This window comes from Cryptomeria japonica, chromosome 4 (assembly GCF_030272615.1).
Source record: "Cryptomeria japonica chromosome 4, Sugi_1.0, whole genome shotgun sequence".
In the NCBI taxonomy this organism is placed as follows: domain Eukaryota; kingdom Viridiplantae; phylum Streptophyta; class Pinopsida; order Cupressales; family Cupressaceae; genus Cryptomeria; species Cryptomeria japonica.
Window position 1 is genome coordinate 614,077,133 of NC_081408.1, and position 22,120 is coordinate 614,099,252.

At 35.1% G+C, this 22,120-nt stretch overlaps 1 protein-coding gene across 1 annotated transcript; it reads right to left on the bottom strand.

Annotated features, from left to right (window-relative positions):
* Positions 1 to 960: 960 nt before the first annotated feature.
* Positions 961 to 19,752, bottom strand: LOC131032201 (aluminum-activated malate transporter 14-like). The gene is made up of 8 exons (XM_057963148.2): positions 19,570 to 19,752; positions 4,508 to 4,599; positions 3,348 to 3,691; positions 2,817 to 2,954; positions 2,458 to 2,730; positions 2,038 to 2,156; positions 1,716 to 1,859; positions 961 to 1,621 (listed from the first exon to the last, which is right to left on the bottom strand). The coding sequence occupies exons 1-8, from the start codon at positions 19,750 to 19,752 to the stop codon at positions 1,022 to 1,024; spliced, it is 1,893 nt and encodes a 630-aa protein (XP_057819131.2). The 3' UTR covers positions 961 to 1,021.
* Positions 19,753 to 22,120: the final 2,368 nt, after the last annotated feature.

Sequence of the window (22,120 nt, forward strand, 5' to 3'; positions counted from 1 at the left end):
TAGAGAGCATGCAAAAGTGAAAGAAAAGAAGTTAGAGAGCATACAGAAGCGAAAGATCATCTTTCACTTTCGATTTCTCTCTAACTTCTTTTTATCCTCATGATGGATCACAGAGTGTGATATGATATGTTAATGCAAATTTTATACACAATCAAATCCAGAAATAGCTGATCAAATTCATAATAGTTCAGATCTAAACTTACTATTGATTTATAATCTTTGGATTATTTCTCACCCTTTCTTAAATTCTTGTTTCACAATATTAATGGAAGAAAAAAAGAGAGTTAATGTCTATCACAACTAAAACAATTTAAATTGTATATAAGATTTAAAACACTTGTAGACATGTTCTAATTGACCAATTCAAAATTATCAAATTATTAATTAAAATTAAATTATTGATTTCTTCACTTTCAATTTTTTAAAAATCTTAACAATAGAAAAATGAGTTTAAAATTTCTTAATTTCAATTAGTTAGCCCATGTAGACTTCTATCATGTTTGGTTATAAAAAAATTATTATTGCTTCATAGATGATTAGATCACATACCGTCTACATATTAAGATGATTAGATCACATACCGTCTACATATTAAGAAAAAAATGTGAACAAAAATTTATAAAATAAAGTAATAAAAAATCTACAACAAAATAAAGTAATAAAAAATCTACAACAAAATAAAGTAATTCACTTATAAGACTTGGAGACTAATCTAAAAATGATCAAATACAGTTCTTTGATTGTCTGAGTCTCAATTGTATTTGACCTGGTTGTCCTGTCGAAGCAAACTAATTCTCCCAAACAAATTCCTCAGCTGAAGAATAACAAATTACGTAACTGGCATAGATAAATTCAAATTACGTAACTATTGTCAACAAAACTGTCACAGCTAAGAAATAGCACAGGGCTAATCCTAACAAAATTAGAACACTGCCATTTCTTTGACCATTCCCAGCCTCTCTGAAAATCGTAGACCGACGGCATGAATGCAGGTAAAGAGTATAAACTTCAGAAAAAAAAATCAATCAGTAATACTGCTCGGTATGTATATTTCTGGTGTTCTTCCAAAGCTGCGTCTCGGGGTATTATTAGGGGGACGAGGGGAAGTTATGTTTAGAGTTTCTTGTTTTGAGGAAGGAGTGTAAGGCTTGAAATTTGCCATTGTAGCAAGCTCTTCCACCGCCTCTGCCACATGATGAAGCCTCGCTACAATCTCCACCAGTGTCCATGCAAACGTAGCCAAAGGTAGCGCTTCAGCAAATTCAACACTGTCTCCAGATAATAATCTCTTCTGTGTCTCTGTCTTACCACTTTCTCCATGCCATGACATGAATCTTCTCACCGCCATCCCACCTTTTTCGTTATCTTGTGCTTCTCTGCTTTCATCCTCAGAGATTTTCTCCATAGGCACTACTCTTGTTGAATGTAGTAACAGCTTTGGTTGAGCATGCAAGGCAACCTGCAGATCCTTTAATGCGAGTTGCAGTTCCTTCATAATTGACTCCCAATCGCATCTTCTCATCTGTTGGATGCTGCTCGACAGCTCTCCCAGTAATTTTGCTGCTTCCTGGCCGACCCTGTTGCATGGCTTCTTCAATACTGAACGAAGGGAATGAGGGGTCTGTAATGTATGGAAAATAAGTTTCATGATCTGTAATGTATTCAAAATAATTAGTAATCTAACAATATCAGAGGAAAAGTATATATGTATATACCTCGATCGCGGATCGAAGGCATCCATGCAAGGCCACAATAGAATACGTCAAGTAACGAAGCTTCACTCCTACTTTCACATACTGCTTCCATGGGTGCCGGTATCGAAACCGGCCATGTCTTGGCTCCCAGCTAGCAAATGCCGCCTGCAATTAAGTGCAAGCCCAGTTATTTAACAGGTATTATCAGCACTTTCAGATAGTGGAACGAAAAAAAGAAAAGGCGATCAATTTGGTAACATTTAGCGGTAAAGTTTTTATGGCTACAATTTGATTTGTTTCTTCAATCTGCAGAGATTTCTAGCATAGATATATATTTACTTACCAAAGAGTCGTCGGTGGCCTTTGAGTCTAACACAGACTTGTATCCTTGGTATATGGGATCTTCCGATTCATCTTCGACCTTGTCTTCTTGGCGACCACTAAAATATTCATCTACGCATCCTGCCATCACATATGTTTATGAAAATTAAACAACATTTGAATTCACATATGTCTATAAAGTTATGGTTTTATCAAAATTAAACAATATTTGAATTTTTAAATTTGATTGTGTGTATTATTTTTTGGAATCATATGATTCATCATCAAAATATAAGATACTAATCATAACTCATATCTTCATAATGAATCATAAAATATAATTCAAAGCATCGATGAAAAAAAATACACGATCAAATTTAGAAGGTCAAATCACACTATCAGAAAACCTAATGACTCTTTTGTTTTGGTTCGGTTTCCCTACCTTCAAGAGATTCCATGAGGCCTTGCAATTTCCTGACAGTCGAATTGTGAAGATCCTCGCCAGCCCAGATGGGGAAAAGCAGTAGACTTACGACCAGGCACACACCACATCCGATGAGTATGGTGGTGAGGCGTTCATATGCCATTCGGAATATATTGTGCATTCGGTATCCAGAAACTGTTATCATGCTGAATGTCAGCAGGAATATCACAACTCCATAATCAAATTTTATTTTGATAAAAGGGAAGAATCGAGCATATGTGGAAGCTGCGCCTGCAAAATGAATTCAGTCCAGTAAGAAGGTGAATTGAGGAAAAAGAGTTCCAAGAAAGCTCAAAAAGCAGGCATTAGTCGAGTACCTATGATGAAGAGAGAAGATCCGACTACAACGGCCTCTCCTTGCGCTACTTGCTCTGACAAGTAACAAACAAGAAAGGCTAGAGACCCAGCCACCGCGGTTCCAATCCCTCTATTTAATCCTTTGCTCATGGTAGCCCCTGAAGCAGCCAGTGACCAATCTAAATGTTAGATTAGGGAGAAAGAAGATCTAGTTAAATTGTTTTCAATCTGTTTAGAATTTAGTAGGAAATATGAAAGAATTGCTGTATACATATGTAACAGCAGCACTGCATAAATGAGATAGAAGAACTAATAAAAACAGTAGAAGCGTTTATAATTTTTTTGTGTTTGTCTGAAATTAGTTTTTTTATATTCATGTTTTGCATTCTAAGATAGCAGATTTCTGAACAGAGCAAGTATTTTTCACTATTGTAAATCAGATTTTAAAAAAAAGAGAAGGCGGAGAAGATAAATTACTGCCAAAATACTGCAATATTTCAAATACAAGAAAAACATTCTAATCAAAAGGTGTTTGGCAAATTAATTTATACCTGCAGAGAATTCCAGAACGACAACAACTGTGATCACTGCCCAAATCGCATTATCTCCAACTCCCACCCCTCGGAATAATGGATCCAAAAGACATACAAGAGAAACCACTGACAGTGCCAGTCCAACTTTCATAGCATGTATAATCCTTCTTGGATCTTCTACTCCCACATCCAATATCTTTCTGCACCAGGCCATTATAGCTTTTTTTATATTTAACCCAACTTTTCTTATCAGTCCCCTATTCTTAGACTCACTACAGCCATTTTGTTGATCAGAAGTAGTGTTAACTCTGCATTCACCGCTGGCAACAGCCACGTTTACCCAAATCAATTCTGAAAGAAACCTGAGAAACAGAGATGGTACACAAATCAATTAGATTTCAAATCAAGCAGATCGACTTAAACTAATTTATAATGCTTCTTGGTCTGAATGGTTACAGAAATTCTAACATGAAATGAGCCCCCCCGCCAAAAAAAAATTAAAAAAAAAATCATCCCTAATCTCTAATGATCACCAAAACAGAAACCCCCATAAAATCGAAAGATTACGGTAGCCAAAACCTTTGTGGATCCACCCAGCTGTTCGTTTTCCTCTTTTGCCTACCTTCCTTATAAGATGGAAAGAGAGAAAAGTCGCCTTCTAAAATGAATCAGCCGGTACATTTCTCTTTTTAAAAATGGCAGAGATAGAACTTGCGTTATAAAATGAATTACCGGGTAGATGTTATGATCTATTTAAAAATTAGTGGTTGTTGACATCTGTCTACATTTTATTTGATGTATGTACAATATCTTCATACACCATTTACCTATAAAACCTTTGACTCTCAATGCTTACCGAATAGTGATGAATACACCCTCACCAGGTAAGAATATTGTTCCATATTTTATACAGAAATATTAAATGAAAAGCTACGTGGCAATTATTTTTCATGGGACAAAGAAAGAAGTAAAAAGAATATGAAAATGAAATACCACCTGCACAAGATGATCTGAACAGGGGAAAGCGAGTCAAGGACACCTTTCACATCAGAGAATTGCAATTAACGAGGTAAATAACATGTATATTTTCAACGCGATTGTAAGGTGCAGATTCAGTCCATAGAGTTCGGAGTGCATGCACACCATTCCGTACAATATGTTTGACAAGGAAGTCTCACAGTTTTTCTTTGAACTTGCCGTGCAAATTCATAAGGCAATAACACCTTCCCAAGCTAATTGTAAAGGAGACATCTTCCACGTTTTGCAAAGTCTAAAATATTTAGTAACACGTCTTTTATTCATAAACAAATAGAGAATCATAAGAAGTACAAAGAATTTCTAGATTTTAAAAATATTTAACAAATGTCATGTAGTGATCAGTATTTGTCTTTAGTATTTTAATAAAAATATTTATCATAATTATTAATTATTGTTAATTTACAATCATATTATTTTAATTATATTTTTGTAATATTAACTATAACTCTTATTTCAATAAAGTAATATTAATAATTATGCAGGCCCGTGGTGGTTCCTGTTGCTCCTTTTATGCTGATGAGGCTCTGCCTATGTATTTCTGCTCTCTCTATCTTTAATATAAAAAAAATATTTATATTTCTAAGAATATAATCTTAATTTAATTATAAAATCCATATAATTATAATTATAATAATAAAATTAATCTTAAACTTAATTATTAACTATTAGTTTAAGATTATATATTATTTATAAATATATTTATCTAATATTAATTATAATTGATCTTAATAAAAAAAAACTATTAATAATTATATTATTATATAATATAAATAATAAAATGAAAAAGGGTATTTTTCAATGACTAAATGAAAAATATTTAAGCAGATGTATGGAGATTACTTGTAGACATTTGAGATGGAAAATAATGATTTATTGTGGTGTTTCCATATCTCTAGTGATAGTCTTTATGGCCCACAATTGTGATTCAATGAAGTATGATTGTTCCGGTGAATAGTCTGGCAGTCAGGTCTTTGGTCCAAATTGTGGCGGATATGTGTCAAATGATCATGCGATTGTATTATGATACTTATGAATATATATGCTCATCACATTTCAAATTTCATATGCTCATATGTTTTATAATTGAAGATATTTAGGTTTGAGTTCAAGTTGGTTCAATCACTGAGTAATAGTGTGCAGGAATCCTTTAGTTGGTTAGAGTGATGTGGTTCATCCCTTTGGGTTCATTGATATTTTTGTAGCTATTTTGGTCATCTGCAAGTATGTTTGGTGGTCCACATTAAAGATTAAATCAACGTTGTGTTGGTGTGCGTAAAAAAAAGTTATTATTTAGGGCCAACCTATGGTATTTTGGTCCATGTGGTAGAATGTGGTCGCATAAGATCTATTTTGGAAGTCTCTAGAAGGTGTTCCAACATGGTGTGATCCCTCACACATTTCATTTGTCTTCTACATTGTCACGGAGATTGGTTTTTGGTTTGACCATTTTGCATGTACACATTAAACTTGTTTTGGCTAATCTAGTTGATAATATTATGGTTACAGATGGTATATAAAGGATGGAATGATTAAGTAGATGTAGACACCTTAAAATGTCTCATTGATCATGTACTAATTATTCCTCTAATTGATTAAATAATTTTTTAATTATTTGATTAAATTAATTAATCTTATTCTTCTAATTTCATATTTTTTCATCATCTTACTAATTATTCCAATTTCAATTTTATCATTATTTAATCATTTAAACCATTTCTAATGATTAATTGAATATTTATTATTTAATTAATTATGATTTTTAATCCTCAATTTAAAAAATCTTTATTATATAAATAAATTTCATTTTCAATTTCTATTTCTAATCAATTAATCATTAACATTTTTCTAAATATTAATTATTTAATTAATTATGATTTTAATCTTTAATTTAAATAATCTTTATTATTTAATTAAATTCAATTTCTAAATAATTAAATAGTTTCTTAAAATTATTTAATTAGCTAATTAATTCTTCAATTCCAAATCCCCAGATTCTAATTTAATTTAAATTCTTCTAATTTCATTTAATTTCATAATTCTTCTAATTTCATTTAATTTCATGAATTCTTCTAATTTCTCCTAATTTTGAATACATGTGCATGATTTCAAAAGTCAAATCAAAAATCAAATTCAAGTTCTAAATATATTCAAATAATAAATTCAATATTTGAATTAAATCTCATGCAAAGATTAAATTGAAAATCCAAGTTGAAGTGCAAGAACATGCTAAATTAATTAATTCAATCAATTAATTAATTAACTCAATTATCTCTCTAGTCTCTATTTCTATCTTTTAGTTAGATTTTTCTAAATAAAGCTCTCAATCAGCTTTCAATCAGTTAACTATTTCCCCCTCTTTATTTTCTCCAATCACCATTTTTCATCTTTCAATCAACTTTTTCTCAATCCGTTGACTCATTTAATCTATTCAATCTATTATGTTCCACCACCAAATCAATAGTTCAACTATCAATAAGCATGTGAGTTCACCTGAGTTCCATCTCTTAATCAATTTGTTCCACTTCTCATTCAATTCTCATCCAATTATCTATAAATTGAGCATTCAATCTCCATTTTCAACAATCACGAACTTCGAATCTTTGTGTCACTTGCAGGTTGCCAACGCGATATTTGAGAGCCACCATACCACAAAGAGAAGAAGACCAATGGAAGCCATGATGCACAATAGGGATTTCTACAGTTTTTTAGAATTATTCTATTATGCATCTATTTTCATTGATGTTTGTTTTAAATTCTTTAATTGAATAGGGATTCGTGATTTCCGTTTGTTTTTTATTGTATAAAGATGAATTTTAGCATACGACATTTTGGTGAACCCAACGTGAACTAACATTAGTTTAACCTTCTCTATTTTCTGTGTGATTTTACAGATTGTATGTATTTTTTTCATTTTTTGTAGGTTGTTTTTCTTGTTTTCACGGATTTGGAGAATGACGAGGCCTAACCAATACCCAAATTGCATATCAGAGTCAGAATCACACAATCACGTTTATACAACCATGCAATCGCATAGACAAGATCATGCAATCAAGCATACAGGTTCACGCATTCGTGTGAAACCCATCACGCAGTCGTCTAGATATTGTCACGCAATCTATCAGATCCTGTTACGCATTCGTTAGCTGGTTTATGCGTTTTGTTTTTCTGATTTTTCTCATTATCTGCAGTCCGTTCTGTCTAGATTCTGTAATAAATTTGTTAAATCTGAATATGGTTTATATTTATTGCATGCTTTAATTATGACATCTTATGGCACGTAAGGTAGAATTCAGAATTTCAGGTACCAGGAGGACGAAGGAACAAAGAAGACAAGCCAGACATTATCAGCAAATACTAAAGGCAGAAAAAAAGATACGAGCTCTAGAGGACCAACCGCCCATTAATAGATACAACAACCTAGTTCTCTCGTATAGAGTAAAATACGATTTTCTTAACATAGAGTGGATGATGAGAGATCTTTCTAGGGCATCACAATCTATTTTGTGGGTTCCAGATTAGAATTAACTTTTTTTTTGGTTTCTCTGTGTATCGTGCATTCACCTAGATAGGATCACTCAATCGCTTTGTCAGAATCACGAAATCGCTGTATCAGAATTACGCAATCGCGTTGTCAGAATTATGCAATCGGTCATACAAGATCACACAATCGCTCAAGTATCATCACGCATTCATTTTTTTTATTGTTAATCTTCTATTTTTTGTGGATTTTCTTGGGTTACTAACTATTTGTTTGTAGAATGTGGCATATTTATAGAGAGGATCGAATTATTATTGAATCATAAACACTCATGTTATCATACTTCAGTTTTGGGCTTAAAATAAACCTAGTTAAAATGCACATGCATGTTATCACACTTTAGTTTTGGGCTTAAAATCAACTTAGTTAAAATTGACATGCATGCTTTCACATTTTAGTTTGGTGTTTTAAAATTGGCATGCACATGTGTATCTCACACCTAAATTTAGGTTTTAAAATGAACGTTAATCGGGCTTTTCAATAGAATAGCTCATATTTCATTTTTTCTTAAGGGAAAGAATTTTTTTATCGTGTTTGGGGTGGACCTACTAGTGCATCAACTACCTTTCCACCCGCCTTTGGGGTCTTGGGAGAAAGGGAGAAGGTTTAATAACAACACCCAAATTTTTTATTTTAGTAGTGACAAGTATTTTTGATTAGGGATTTCATCACCCCAAAGAGGTACTTTGAATTGGGATGCATTGGGGATATCATCTCTCCCAGCGTACTCTCAAGCAAGTTTTTCGAGCCGCTATATAAATATACTGGTCAGGCGGCTAGAGTGTTGAGTGAATTCAACGTATGTGGGGGCCTTCCCTTCACCGATAAGCTCAACTAAAGTCTTAAGTGGATTTCTCTGAGAATCCATCGTTGGATTGGGAGCCCTCAAAATTTTACAATAAGAACCAACTTAGTAGCCCAAATACTAGATTTAGTGATTCTGGGAGTGTGGATCATACCCCATAGATACCCCTCATGTACCTTGTATTATGAGACAAAAACCCCTCGGTGATCAAATCTTTGGATCTTCGGGGTAAGAGAGATTGGCATGCCTGAGAAGTGTGTGCCATGGAGTGGAGCCAGTGCTGCCAGACTCTCTATCTATTCATCTTGTTTTGGTATTTTGCTGTGGGGGCCTCATTAAATGGTGTCCACTTTCTAGCCTAAGATTGTATTATATGTTTTTTTATTTATCGTTGTACTGGACCAGTATTGAGTTAGTATTTGGGCTATTTCAAGCCCTATCTTGCATATCTTTGAATTCTCGAAGTTGGCCAGAACACAGTTCAGTCAGCTATACCTATCTTCAAACAATTGTTCTGATATTTGGAAAACAAAAAACTTGTTCTACACACAGAATTATTGGAAACAAAGTTCATCTTGAAACATCAGACAGTCCTGCAAACTCAAAATTTAACATACTTGTGACCATAGGCAATCCTTGCATAGTCCTCATAGTCCTCATTTATGTCCTTATTATCATCCTTAGAAGTTGCATAAGTCCTCATTTACGTCCTTATTATCGTCCTTAGAAGTTGCATAAGTCCTCATTTATGTCCTTATTATCATCCTTAGAAGTTGCAAAGTCCTTATTATCGTTCTTAGAAGTTGCATAAGTCCTCATTTACGTCCTTATTATCATCCTTAGAAGTTTCATAACTCCTCATTTACGTCCTTATTATCATCCTTAGAAGTTGCAAAGTCCTCATTTACGTCCTTATTATCATCCTTAGAAGTTGCATAAGTCCTCATTTATGTCCTTATTATCATCCTTATAAGTTGCATAGTCCTCATTTACGTCCTTATTATTGTCCTCATATACATCCTTAAATTTGGTCCTTTTTAGATGTCATATACATGTCTTAGTTTGTCATCATTTGTATAATAATCCTAGAAAGTCATATCATGCATCTTAATGGGTCTCCCAGGTGATGGTTTTCTCCCCTTCGAGCAACCTAATCTAACTTGCCAAACGATGGTCAACAAGAAATCATTGATGGTTTAGGTAACTTGGCTTGGCAATTAAAGAGAAATACACCTCATTATATAGGAGTTGAGTACGAGATAAATAGAGAGTATAAAATTGCCTATAGAATTGATAGAGAAATTGTTGCAGAACTTCTAAGAGAAGAGCTTGAAAAACTTGCATTGCAAAAATTTGAAAATACTCAACAAGTCTCATGTCAAAATCCTCAATAGAGAGTCTGGTCAAGTGTTGCATATTCCATATTTAGATCTAGGGTCTTCCATTATTTTCATCTTGCATTAGGTTCTAAACCATCCTCATATAGAAGTCTTAAATGTCCATCACAAGGTCACAAAAGGCAAAAAATAAGATGGACCCAAACAACGAATTGTCAGTAAATCCAACTTGGAACATGGACATATCAAGTAGCCAACATTCAAATCCTTAGGAAATGCCCACAATACATGAACTATAACAAAATTTAACACGCGAAGAGATTGAGTCAGCTCAATAGGACCCACATGTCCTTATGATCTTAGATGCTCTTATACATAATGATAGGGACAAATATCTTTCATTGTTATTACAAAATGGGGCCAAATTACCTAAAGATTTTGATATCACAACAATCTTACCACTAGGATATACTTTAGGTCCAAATAGCAGTCAAATACCACATATGACACAAACGCAAATGATGACCTCAAGTTTTCCTCAGAATGCACCAACATCATCTATACAAACAAATATCATTTCAAACGTGACTTCTCAATCAAGTGCATCATCCTCAACAATAAACATTAGCACACCAACATAGGCTATCCTAGCCTCTCATACAATACCGATAATGTCAAGTGTCTCAACACCTATTCAAACACAAGTGTCTCATACAACAAGTGCGACTCAACCTCTGGTTTCCTATTCCATAGGATCTACATACAGTCATCATAATAAAAACCTAGGTTCCGCTAACACAGTGAGTACAACCCAGTCAAACATTGTTTCACATGTCGCTTATTTCACAGTACCTAACGAAACCCATAACACATGGAATTATAATTATAGTACCTTTCAACAACCTCCTAGTTATACCACCACAAATCCTTTGTGGGAAATATACATTCACAAAGTGTACCCCTGACTCAAACATATATTATGTCCCAACAAGTACATTATCTACAACAAAATATGGCAACTATTCAAACTGGTAACAATATAAAGAGCTTCACAATTCAGGACTTACGTCCTTATCCTTTTGATCACACATTATACATGTCATCTTTCCCACCATATTTTGAAATACCAAAGTTTGACAGATATCGAGGGAATGGTGATCCTAGAGATCACATTAGAGAGTTTTTTACAACATGTATAGAGGTTGCAACTAAAGACACTTATCTAATGAGACTGTTTCCTAAAAGTCTGGGAGGCTCAGCCTTGGAGTGGTTTTCCCATCTACCACCAACTATCACATCATGGGGTGAATTGGCTGAACATTTCATTGCTAACTTCTCACATAACATTGAAATCCCAGCCACTTTGATGGACTTATGTGCCACCAAACAATCTGAGAATGAAACATTCATGTCCTTCATACAAAGATGGAGAGCTCTATATAGAAGGTATAAGACTATTATACCCGAAATGGAGCAAGTTGACATGTTCATAGAAAACTTAATCCCTAAAATCAAGTACCTGATACAAATGCAATGTTTGACCATATTTAAATAAATCATTGAAAAAGCCTTAAAGTGTGAGAAAAGACTAGTAGAACAAGGTCTCATAAAATATGGCAATAACAACAACAATGATAAATCCAAAGTTTGGTCAAAAAAAAAAATTTGACCAATGATGGTGTTGTAGATGCCCGTATAGTGAACAAAACTCAACCGAATTCATCTTTACAAGGACCAAGTCAATCATTTAGTCCGCATACAAAGAATAACACTGTATCGACCAATGTAAACATTGCACAAACTACAAACACAAAGTTCCCAAGGGTAAATGCTCCAAAAATGAATTACACACGTCTAGGGAACCTATTGAATCAGCGTTAAAAAAGTTGATACAAATAAACATGATCACTTTGCTAGAAGTAAGAATATATGAACAAGGTCCTTTCAAACCTACATGGTGGAATGATAGTGATTTCTGTGAATATCATCGTACTAAAGGTCACAAAACTGCAAGTTGCTATAAATTGAAAAACTTAATCCAAGACATGATCGATCAAGGTGATATCACAACTGATACCAACAAAACTTCAACAAACACAAATCATACCATCTTTAAGGATCCATTTTTCAAACATGATAAAGGGAAGGCATCTACATTGGGAACACAAGACAATACAACTAACTACATAAAAGTCTTGTATGACTATACTATTCATGCCATTAGCTCAGGAGATGTAGTAAAAGATGATTCACGAGAAGCACTTGATAATGATGAGCAATATCAAGAGACTAAAAACTATGATAACCAAATTTGCATGATGTCAGAAGCACCAAAATATGATGAAGACAAGAATCTCTGTCTTATGGACTGGGGGCATGAAGAACCATTTCATTCATGATGGTTTGAAGATGAACTTATAGCACATATCATGGATATTAGACTTTCACATGATGATATAGGAAGGGATATGAAATAAACCTTGATAACACAACATATGTTATAGACAATTCCCTCACAAGAGATGATATAGTGGCTACAATCATAATAACTCCCAGAGATAGAGACTGTGTAGTAGTTACTCGCAGATCTAAAGTAACTTTACAAGGAGTACCATCAAACCCACCATTAGCAGTAGGGACCTATAATATTATTGAACAACTCAAGAAAAACCCAACATGAATATCACTCTTTGAACTATTGTGTATATCACTAACTCATGAAGCTATCCTGGACAAAGCACTTCAAGATTCAGTAGTTGATAGAGATATAGATGAAAATGCCTTCCAATCCATGGTGGGGAATTTGGCAAATGGTATCCGTATTGCATTCATAGAACATGATATTCCCAGTGATAGACTTCTCCATAATGACCCGCTACATCTAGAAGCTTACATACATAAGAGAAGAATCAAAAGAGTACTTATAGATGGAGGAGCTGGTCTCAACATTTGTACAATAAAGTTGGTTAAGGCATTGGGATGTTCTGAGCTTCACATTGATCCTTCAAAAAGAATAAACATCAAAGCATATGATGATGAAGAACGTCTGTCAAAAGGTATAGTTATGCTACTAGTGCAAGTATGACCTATAACAATAGAGGTTACTTTCTGAGTGTTGGACAGAGAAATAGGGTACAACATGTTATTGGGCCGCCCATGGATTCATACCATGCAAGTTGTACCATCAACATTTCATCAATGTGTTAAATTCTTGTACAATGGCATTAAAATCACCATAAAGGGTGATCCAAATTCATTCCAACACTGTAATCACTTAAAGGAAAGTGTAAATAACCAGGTACCCATTAATCAAGAAGCACCCTTCACTACACAAATGGAGTCATTAACGATCACAGAAATATAGAAGAATGTGCCTACAACATCTTCTTTGGAGATTAAGGATGTTGGTTGTGGGGAATAATCTATTTCAAGTACCTCAAATGGAAAACAATTATCTCTTTCTCCTAGGTCTTTTTGGAAGCCTCAAAACATAGTAATGAAATAAGACAAAGGAAAAGAAATAGTCAGATACTCAGATTCATGCTCTTTCATTAGATGGGGAGATTTACAAGAAGAATCTCTGAATGACGATGTCAATGGTTGGATATACAGAGAACAAGGTGACATGCCAATACCCAGGTTACCTTTAGATTAGTATGGAAATGGATTCAAGATGCTACAAAAACATGGGTATGATGGTACTTGGGATTACAAAAGCAAGGAAGATTAGAACCCGTTGTACCAAACAAAAATCCAAAGAATCAAGGGTTAGGATATAAACATACCAAATATAATAGAAGCAAGATAATGTACACTAGATATACTGAACAGACCAAGGCTACCGTCAGAGTACATATCTCAAAGTCAGTTGTCAAAATGAGCATTTCCTTCTTCATCTCAGACAAGCAAGAAAGTACCAACATCTCCTAGTATGGAATTAGATGGTGAAGATATGAGACAACTTCTACAAGAACCTAGCACTGAGTTACCCAACAATACAATATTTGAAACATCCGCACAAGCAAATATGGTAACAGACATAGGCTTAGCACCAATAACTGAGCCTAACCCTTGGTTGTTGTCAATGATTTTTCTAAGGGAAACAACTCAAGCTCCACCGAATGAATCAAACGAAGAAAGACTAAAATGACTTACACCAGGTTTAAGAAGGGTAACCCCCATACAAAGGAGACCCACGAATCTACAAAAAAAACATATGCAAGTACAAGAGGAGATAAGTGATACAACCTTAGAAGCTAAAACATATATAGAAAGTGAGACAGATTCTCATGATATGAATTCCTATATGATCATGATTCCAACCCATGAACAATAAACATGATAGACAACCACAAATTTCCTATCGATGATAAAAATATATCAAGCCACTCAAATAAATAGGTATGTATGTTATCAGAATTTGTTACAATAGAAGGGAGCAATGAATTACCCCTTGTACACTCACATTTGATTGATTGGGGATGAGAGGGAAAACCAAGTCTAGATTGGTTTGAGAATGATGAAGCTATTGCAAAATTCCTTGGTGTCAGAGAAGAGTTTCCACAAGGTGATCACAAGGCAAGATTTACTATAGACCTGGATAGAATATCATACTTTGGAGAGGCAAGTGCCTTTGTGATAGAAGATATGGATCAAAGTGATCACAATGGCAAGAGTGAGTTAGACAATCTCCCTATTGAAAAAGAGAATTCAACATTACTCATGGAAGAAACTGAAGAAGTCAATATAGCAGAAGGAGAAGTTGTGCATAATATCCGCTTAGCAAAATCATTAAACTAGGAAGAAAAGGACAAATTCATACAGTTTTTCAAACAACGTCCTATCAATTTTGCTTGGTCCTATGTTGATATGCTAGACCTAGATCCAGAATTGGTGTTACATCATTTACCATTGCTACAAGGAATAAAACCATACAAACAAAATCTAAGAAATATGTATCCATAGATTGCATTACTGGTCAAAATAGAACTCTAAAAGCTTCTGGATGTGGGCTTCATTCGACCTATTGACTATGCAGAATGGATATCCAATCTGGTACCTGTGACTAAGCCCACCGGGGGCGTAAGAAACTGTACCGACTTTCAAGATTTAAACAATGCTTGTCCTAAGGATGATTTCCCATTACCCAACATAGACATGATAGTTGACTTAAACGTTGGGAATGAAATGCTTTCATTAAGGGATGGTTTCACAGGATATAACTAGATCAGGATTGCACCAGAAGATCAACACAAGATGATATTTACCTGTCCATGGGGAGCATACTAATGGAATGTCATGTTGTTTGGTCTTAAGAATGCAAAAGCAACATATCAAAGGCCTATGACGACACTATTTCATGACATGATCCATAATATCACGGAAGACTATCTAGATGATCTACTGGCTAAATCACAAAGAAGAGAAGATCACCTTGAAGTCTTGCAAAGATATTTGATCGATTTGAGTAGTACAATGTCAGGTTAAACCCCAAAAAGTGTGTTTGGTGTAACAATAGGAAAACATTTAGGATTTATTGTGTCTAACAGAGGAATTGAAGTAGATCCTATAAAGGTCAAAGCAATCATGGATATGCAACCTCCATCAACACTTAAGCAGTTAAGAGGGTTACAAGGAAGGCTACAGTCTATAAGAAGGTTCATAGCACAACTAGCAGCTAAATGCCATCCATTTCAGTATTTACCCAAAAAAGGAGTTACCTTCAAATGGACAGAACAGTGCCAAGAAGATTTTCAAAATTTAAAGGATTATCTTCTGAATACTCCAGTATTAGTTCCACATACTCAAGGAAAGTCCCTATTACTATATATATCAACAACAAACTTATCTTTAGGAGCCTTGTTGGCACAACATGAATATCAAGGAAAGGAAAGAGCTATCTACTATATAAGTAGAACCCTAATTGGATATGAGATTAATTAAACTCCTATAGAACGAGCATGTCTAGCAGTGATCTTTGCATCTTAGAAATTTAGACATTATATGTTGAGTCACAAAGTCCAACTCATCGCACGTTTTGATCCACTCAAATATTTGTTAAACAAAGCAACATTGACTAGAAGATTGGCTAAGTGGGTCATGATTTTAAGTGAGTTTGATATAGAGTATGTGGACAGAAAGGCAATCAAAGGGCAGATTATAGAAGATCAGTTACCAGAGGCTCCCTTGCAAGACAACCACACACTACTAATAGATTTTCCTGATGAATTTGTGTTTACATTGACAACATATACCATGTGAAAATTATACTTTGATGGGTCCTATAGAAAACATGGAGCTGGAGCTGGCATTCTTTTCATCACCCCTCAAGGTGATTCTATCTCTAAGTCATTCAGAATAAATTTTCCTTGTACGAACAATATTGTTGAATATGAAGCTCTCATCATAGGTCTTCCTACCAATGTACAATGTAGGATAAAACAATTATAAGTCTACGATGACTCACAACTAATCATAAATTAAGTCAATGATGATTATAACACAAAATATGATAAATTGATGCCTTATAAACAAATAGTATAAGATTACAAAGAACATTTTAGTAACATCACTTTTGAACAGATTCAAAGGATACATAACAAGGCAACCGATGTCATGGCTATAGTAGGGTCTATACTAAATATGCCTAATAATGAAACTCAGTTTGAGTTTATTATAGAATAATTGATGATACCGACATATGAGATTTCCTCATCAAAATATGTATGTGTAATTGTGGGTCTTGAATCCCCATGTTATAATGAGATATACACATACTTACATACTCAGTATATGTCTCTTGATTTGTCTAGAAATAAAAATAAAACTCTTATTCATCAGGCATCCAGACACACTATTATTGTTGACACAATGTATAGAAAGGGCTTTGATGGAACCCTTCTCCGATGTCTTGATGAAGAAGAAGTGCAACTTGCCCTAAAGGAGGTACGTGATGGAATTTGTGGGGCACATCAAAGTGGCCTGCCACTATCAAAGAAATTGTTAAGAAGTGGATACTATTGGCCAACTATGGAAAAGGATGCCGATAAATATGTACAAAAAGGTAAACAATGTCAAATGCATGGAGACCTCATTCATGCACCGGCACAAGATCTTCAACCTATTACATCACCATGGCCATTTTCACAATGGGGGTTAGATATAGTTGGTAAAGTTAATCCTACTTCTTCTAATGGGCACAAATTCATCTTAACAGCTACTGAAAATTTTACTAAATGGGTAGAGGCAATCCCCCTTACATACACCAGTGGTAATAAAATTGCAAAATTCATGCCTAATTACATTATCTTTCGGTATGGGATTCCAATGTGCATAGTGACAGACAATGGAAGTCCATTCAAAAATCAAGAAATGAGAGAATTGTGTGAAAAATTTTAAATACAACAAAGATTTGTAACACCAAATTATCCGCAAATCAATGGACAAGCAGAGGCAACAAACTAGACAATATTGAAGATCCTGAAGAAAGTTATCACTGATGCAGGATGAGACTGGCATCTCTAGTTAAATTCCACTCTTTGGGCTTATAGAATAGGAGTACACACTCCTATAGGAGCAACACCATATTCCTTGGTCTATGGTACAAAAGCAATACTACCTATTGAAATAGAACTACCATCTTTAAGAGTCTCCTTAAAAAACATCATATCAGAGGAAGACTATTAGGTTGCAAGATTACAAGAGCTTGAAACGCTTGATGAAAAGAGACAAACTACTTTAAATCATTTGCAAGGTTACCAAAATAGATTGAGAAGGAGTTAGAATAAACACATACGCCCAAGGAATTTTGAAGTGGGAGACCTAGTTCTCAAGGAGAACCAAAGGAACCTAGCGGAACGAGAAAAGCCAGGGAAGTTTGACCCTAACTGGCTAGGCCCTTTTATCATAACAAGGGTTATCATAAATGGAGCATACAATTTGGTTACCATGGAGGGAGATCCACTCACTGACCCTATGAACAACATGCACCTTAAATGATATTATATCTAAGGGATGGGTTAGCTTAGGTTTTTTCTTTCTGCATTGCATCTCATTTTATTCAAAGCATTGCATCCTATATAATTTCTTTTTCAAATGCATCACATTCACAAATTTCATGGCATATATAAGCATTAATAAAACAAGGTAATTGTCCAAGTTTATCATTTGTTTTTCAAGAGAAACAAGGGTCGTCTCCTTTCTTAGATACTCGGACATGAACTCTTTGAGGTCCTAAGGTCATTCATTTTCAACATTACCCTGTGGCGATGCTTTACTTATGGTTGGCTAGTGATTTCACTATTTGAGACTTGTTGACCCAAAATCTATCAATTGTTATCTCTCAAACACATTAACAAAATCTCTAAATTCATTTGAGACACCTAGTTGATCATATGACTAGTGAAAAATCTAAAAATATTACTTCAGTGCCACTGTAATTGTCACACCCAAGTAGGTTTCATTACTTACAATTCAAGGCAAGAAAAGAAAAAGAAAAAGTGCTATGCCAAATATCCATCTCAACGCAAAAGAGAAATGATATATAACTAAAATATCATGCATACAAAGTGCAACAAAAAGCTTGACTATGGGAACATGCGAGTAACTCCATCAGGGCTATGGATGCCTATTGGAAATAGAGCAATATTTGAGAAAATATAGTCTATAACCTCGTTGGAGCTCTAAAATCTTGCTGCCAGTGAGGCTCTATTCTGGCATTATCATACAAAACAAAAGTTGCATCCATATAGCTTTAAGTTGCATTTAATGGCCGCTATTCATAAAAATCATTCATAAATCATATAGAAAGCATTAAACCATTCATTAATCATCACATCATAAATCATATAGAAAGAATTAAACCATTCATTCATCATTACATCATTACATCATAAATCATGTAGAAACCATTGCACTCATAAACATCATTTATAAATCATATAGACATGCATTGCATAACTCATAGTATCATAACACATACATGAAAAACAAAGCATAATAGATCACCGCTAAAAAACTGCATATCATATATATAACTCAAAAATGGTAATGTGTGCGAATACAATAATCATAAAATAGGCCCGAAGACTCGGATAACATGATCTCAGTGTCTCGACCCACACTGCCTCTGTCAATAGGTGGATCCTGTCCACTAGATCCTACCCCAGGATGTCGAGGTGGACCCATGACTCCTCCACTACTAGACTATTGAGATGTAGATTGAATCAATCTTCTCCCCATAAAAGCACTAAAACTAGGCTCCCTCTCACCCTCAGGAATAGCTCTCTCATAAGCCCACTGATAATAAATAGCCTCCTATGTAGTAGCAAAATATCTATCTACCTGGCTATGTGCATCTGTCACTAGCCCAAATAACTCATCATATGCATCCATCGTGATCTGATCTCTCCTAACTGCCTCATCTCTCTCCCTCTGGAGATGATCTCTCTCAGTCTCTAATGCACCATAGCCTTTGTGGAATGCCTCCCGCTCAGCATCTCATTGTTTCCTAAGTCTGGCAACCTCGTCCTCTAGACTCTGAATCCGCGCTCTAAGAATCTGTGGATCACCATCATCTCCATCACCACCCTGTCCTCCTCCTCCCTCCTCTGTGGCAAGAACTTCCTCTAGCTCCGACATATCATCATCATCCCCGTCCTCACTACTCGATGACTTCAAAGAATCGTCGTCATCTCTACTACTCATAGACTCGGTGTCTCCACCAATTTATACGTCCTCCTCTCCTCCCTCATCTCCTCCTTCACCCTCCTCTCCCCCTCTACCCTCCTCTCCTCTGTCATCTCCCCTCCTCTCCCCCATGTCAATCCTTAGTAGCTATCTAGGATGTTGTATCTATTACACTGTGATCGGAACAATCAAATCAGTAAGTGGAATAGGCCTATGTCTAGCCCACCATGCATCATACTTAGGACTAGTCCCTGGATCTACTGCACCTACACTCCAACCCCATGGTAATGCCTAAAGAGAATCAAACTCGGTAGCCGCCATATGTGGTTGTATGCACACACCCCAATCAGAAACCTCACGAGAAACATGAGAAAAGTACGTTGTAACAACAGGTGTCACCTATATCTCCCCAAACTGTCTGAGTACCCATCCTCGAAGAGACATCTCAATAATCCTCTACGTCTCAACAACCCTCCCAATAAGATATCTCTGTTGTCTGCAGAAAGGCAAGTGTTGTGCATCATCTGCCCAACCAGGGCAATCTAAATATGGTCTCCAAATAAAATGCTGCAAGATATCAAGCTGATGTTGCCAGTACAAGGTGTTACCCAAACTCCTGTGTCTAATACCAGGTGTATATCTGTATGTATATGGCTCCTCAGGCTGCAAGTCAACATGAATAACTAGCCTCAAGATAGAAATATGCTCCCACGCCCATGTCTGGAGCAATGTCACACCACAACTGATCGATCGGTATCCCAGGTATACAATATTGTGCATCTGATAATAAACCATGGCTAATAGACAAGGACCCCAAGCATATACTCGACGATGAACAATCATATCATGGAGCACTCTTCCCCATCCAACTAGAAAGCCATGGCCTAGGCTATTAGGAATCAACAAACCACCTACGATACTGCACAATACTATAGTAAGATCATCATAGTCTAAGAAAGCCCAAGGGATATCATAATGACCACTGATCTGTAATCATGCTCCTCATACTAAAAAAGAGAACATAGTCCAACGACGCCATCGTCTGGATCATATACAACTCTCGCACCATGGATGGGAATATGCAGTATACGCCAAACATCCTCTAGGCTAATGGACACCTCAATAGTAAGAAGATGAAAGGTACATGTCTCAGAATGCCACCGCTCTACTAATGTTATAATCAGGGCCCTGTTGGCCATAACCTCTAGCAAATGTAAAACATGATATAATCCCAGATGTCGGATATGTGCAATCTCTTCATCAAGTAACTCGGCTCGAAGATCAAGTGCACTGGGTCTACTCTGTCGGCATTATAACACGCTAATATTCTCCTACATAGAGAAAATATTGAAAATGTCAGATATCGGATAATGTGATTACAAAAAATGATCATACGCATGACAAAAACCTTCAATATACAATGAATGTGTAATGTTTAACACTTATGCGTTACATTATACACTAATGCGTTACATTTAATTCTTATGCGTGACATTTAACATGTATGCATGAACATATGAGCTAATGCATAAATAGATAAACGAATGCATCACACTAAGCATCTATGTGTAACACTTAAGCTCTTACAGTACACTTAAGACATTTGCATGACACTTAATGCTAATGCGTGAAAATCGACAGGCGTATGCATGATGAATAAAACTTAAATCCTTGAATTTTTTTTCAAAAATTACAAAAATAGGCAAAAAATTAAGCAAAAAATTTGGAAACATACCATGCCGCCAATCCCCAGAGGTCTCTGTTAAGAATGTACTCGGTCAGACAAGTGCACTCGTTCCCTATAGCCAACCATGATGATCAAATACTCACAGGAAAGCAAACGACTCACAAAGATCTCCAAGAACTCAAAACAATGCAAATGAGCAAATGAAAGGCCAAACTCTCTATTTGTAGCTCAAAATTAGGGTATTTTCCACTCTGACGCCCGTGGTCCCTGTCAACTTCAAACAAATTGTAAGCTACTCAAATGATCTCAAAATTGCATGAAACTTCACACAATTGCTCATTATACTGATATCGAAAATATGGTCTCAATTTCTAAATTTTTCGACGAGCTTTTCGGAGGGGGCATATTTATACTATACAATGTTACCGAGGCATACTAGGGTAGGAATATTTTTGTTTTCTTTGAAACAACGTCGTTTCGACTTTGTCTCAAAGAGGGGCAAATGTAGACACCTAAAAATGTCTCATTGATCATGTGCTAATTATTCCTCTAGTTGATTAAATAATTTTTTAATTATTTAATTAAATTAATTAATCTTATTCTTCTAATTTCATATTTCCTCATCATCTTACTAATTATTCCAATTTCAATTATATCATCATTTAATCATTTAAACCATTTTCTAATGATTAATTAAAT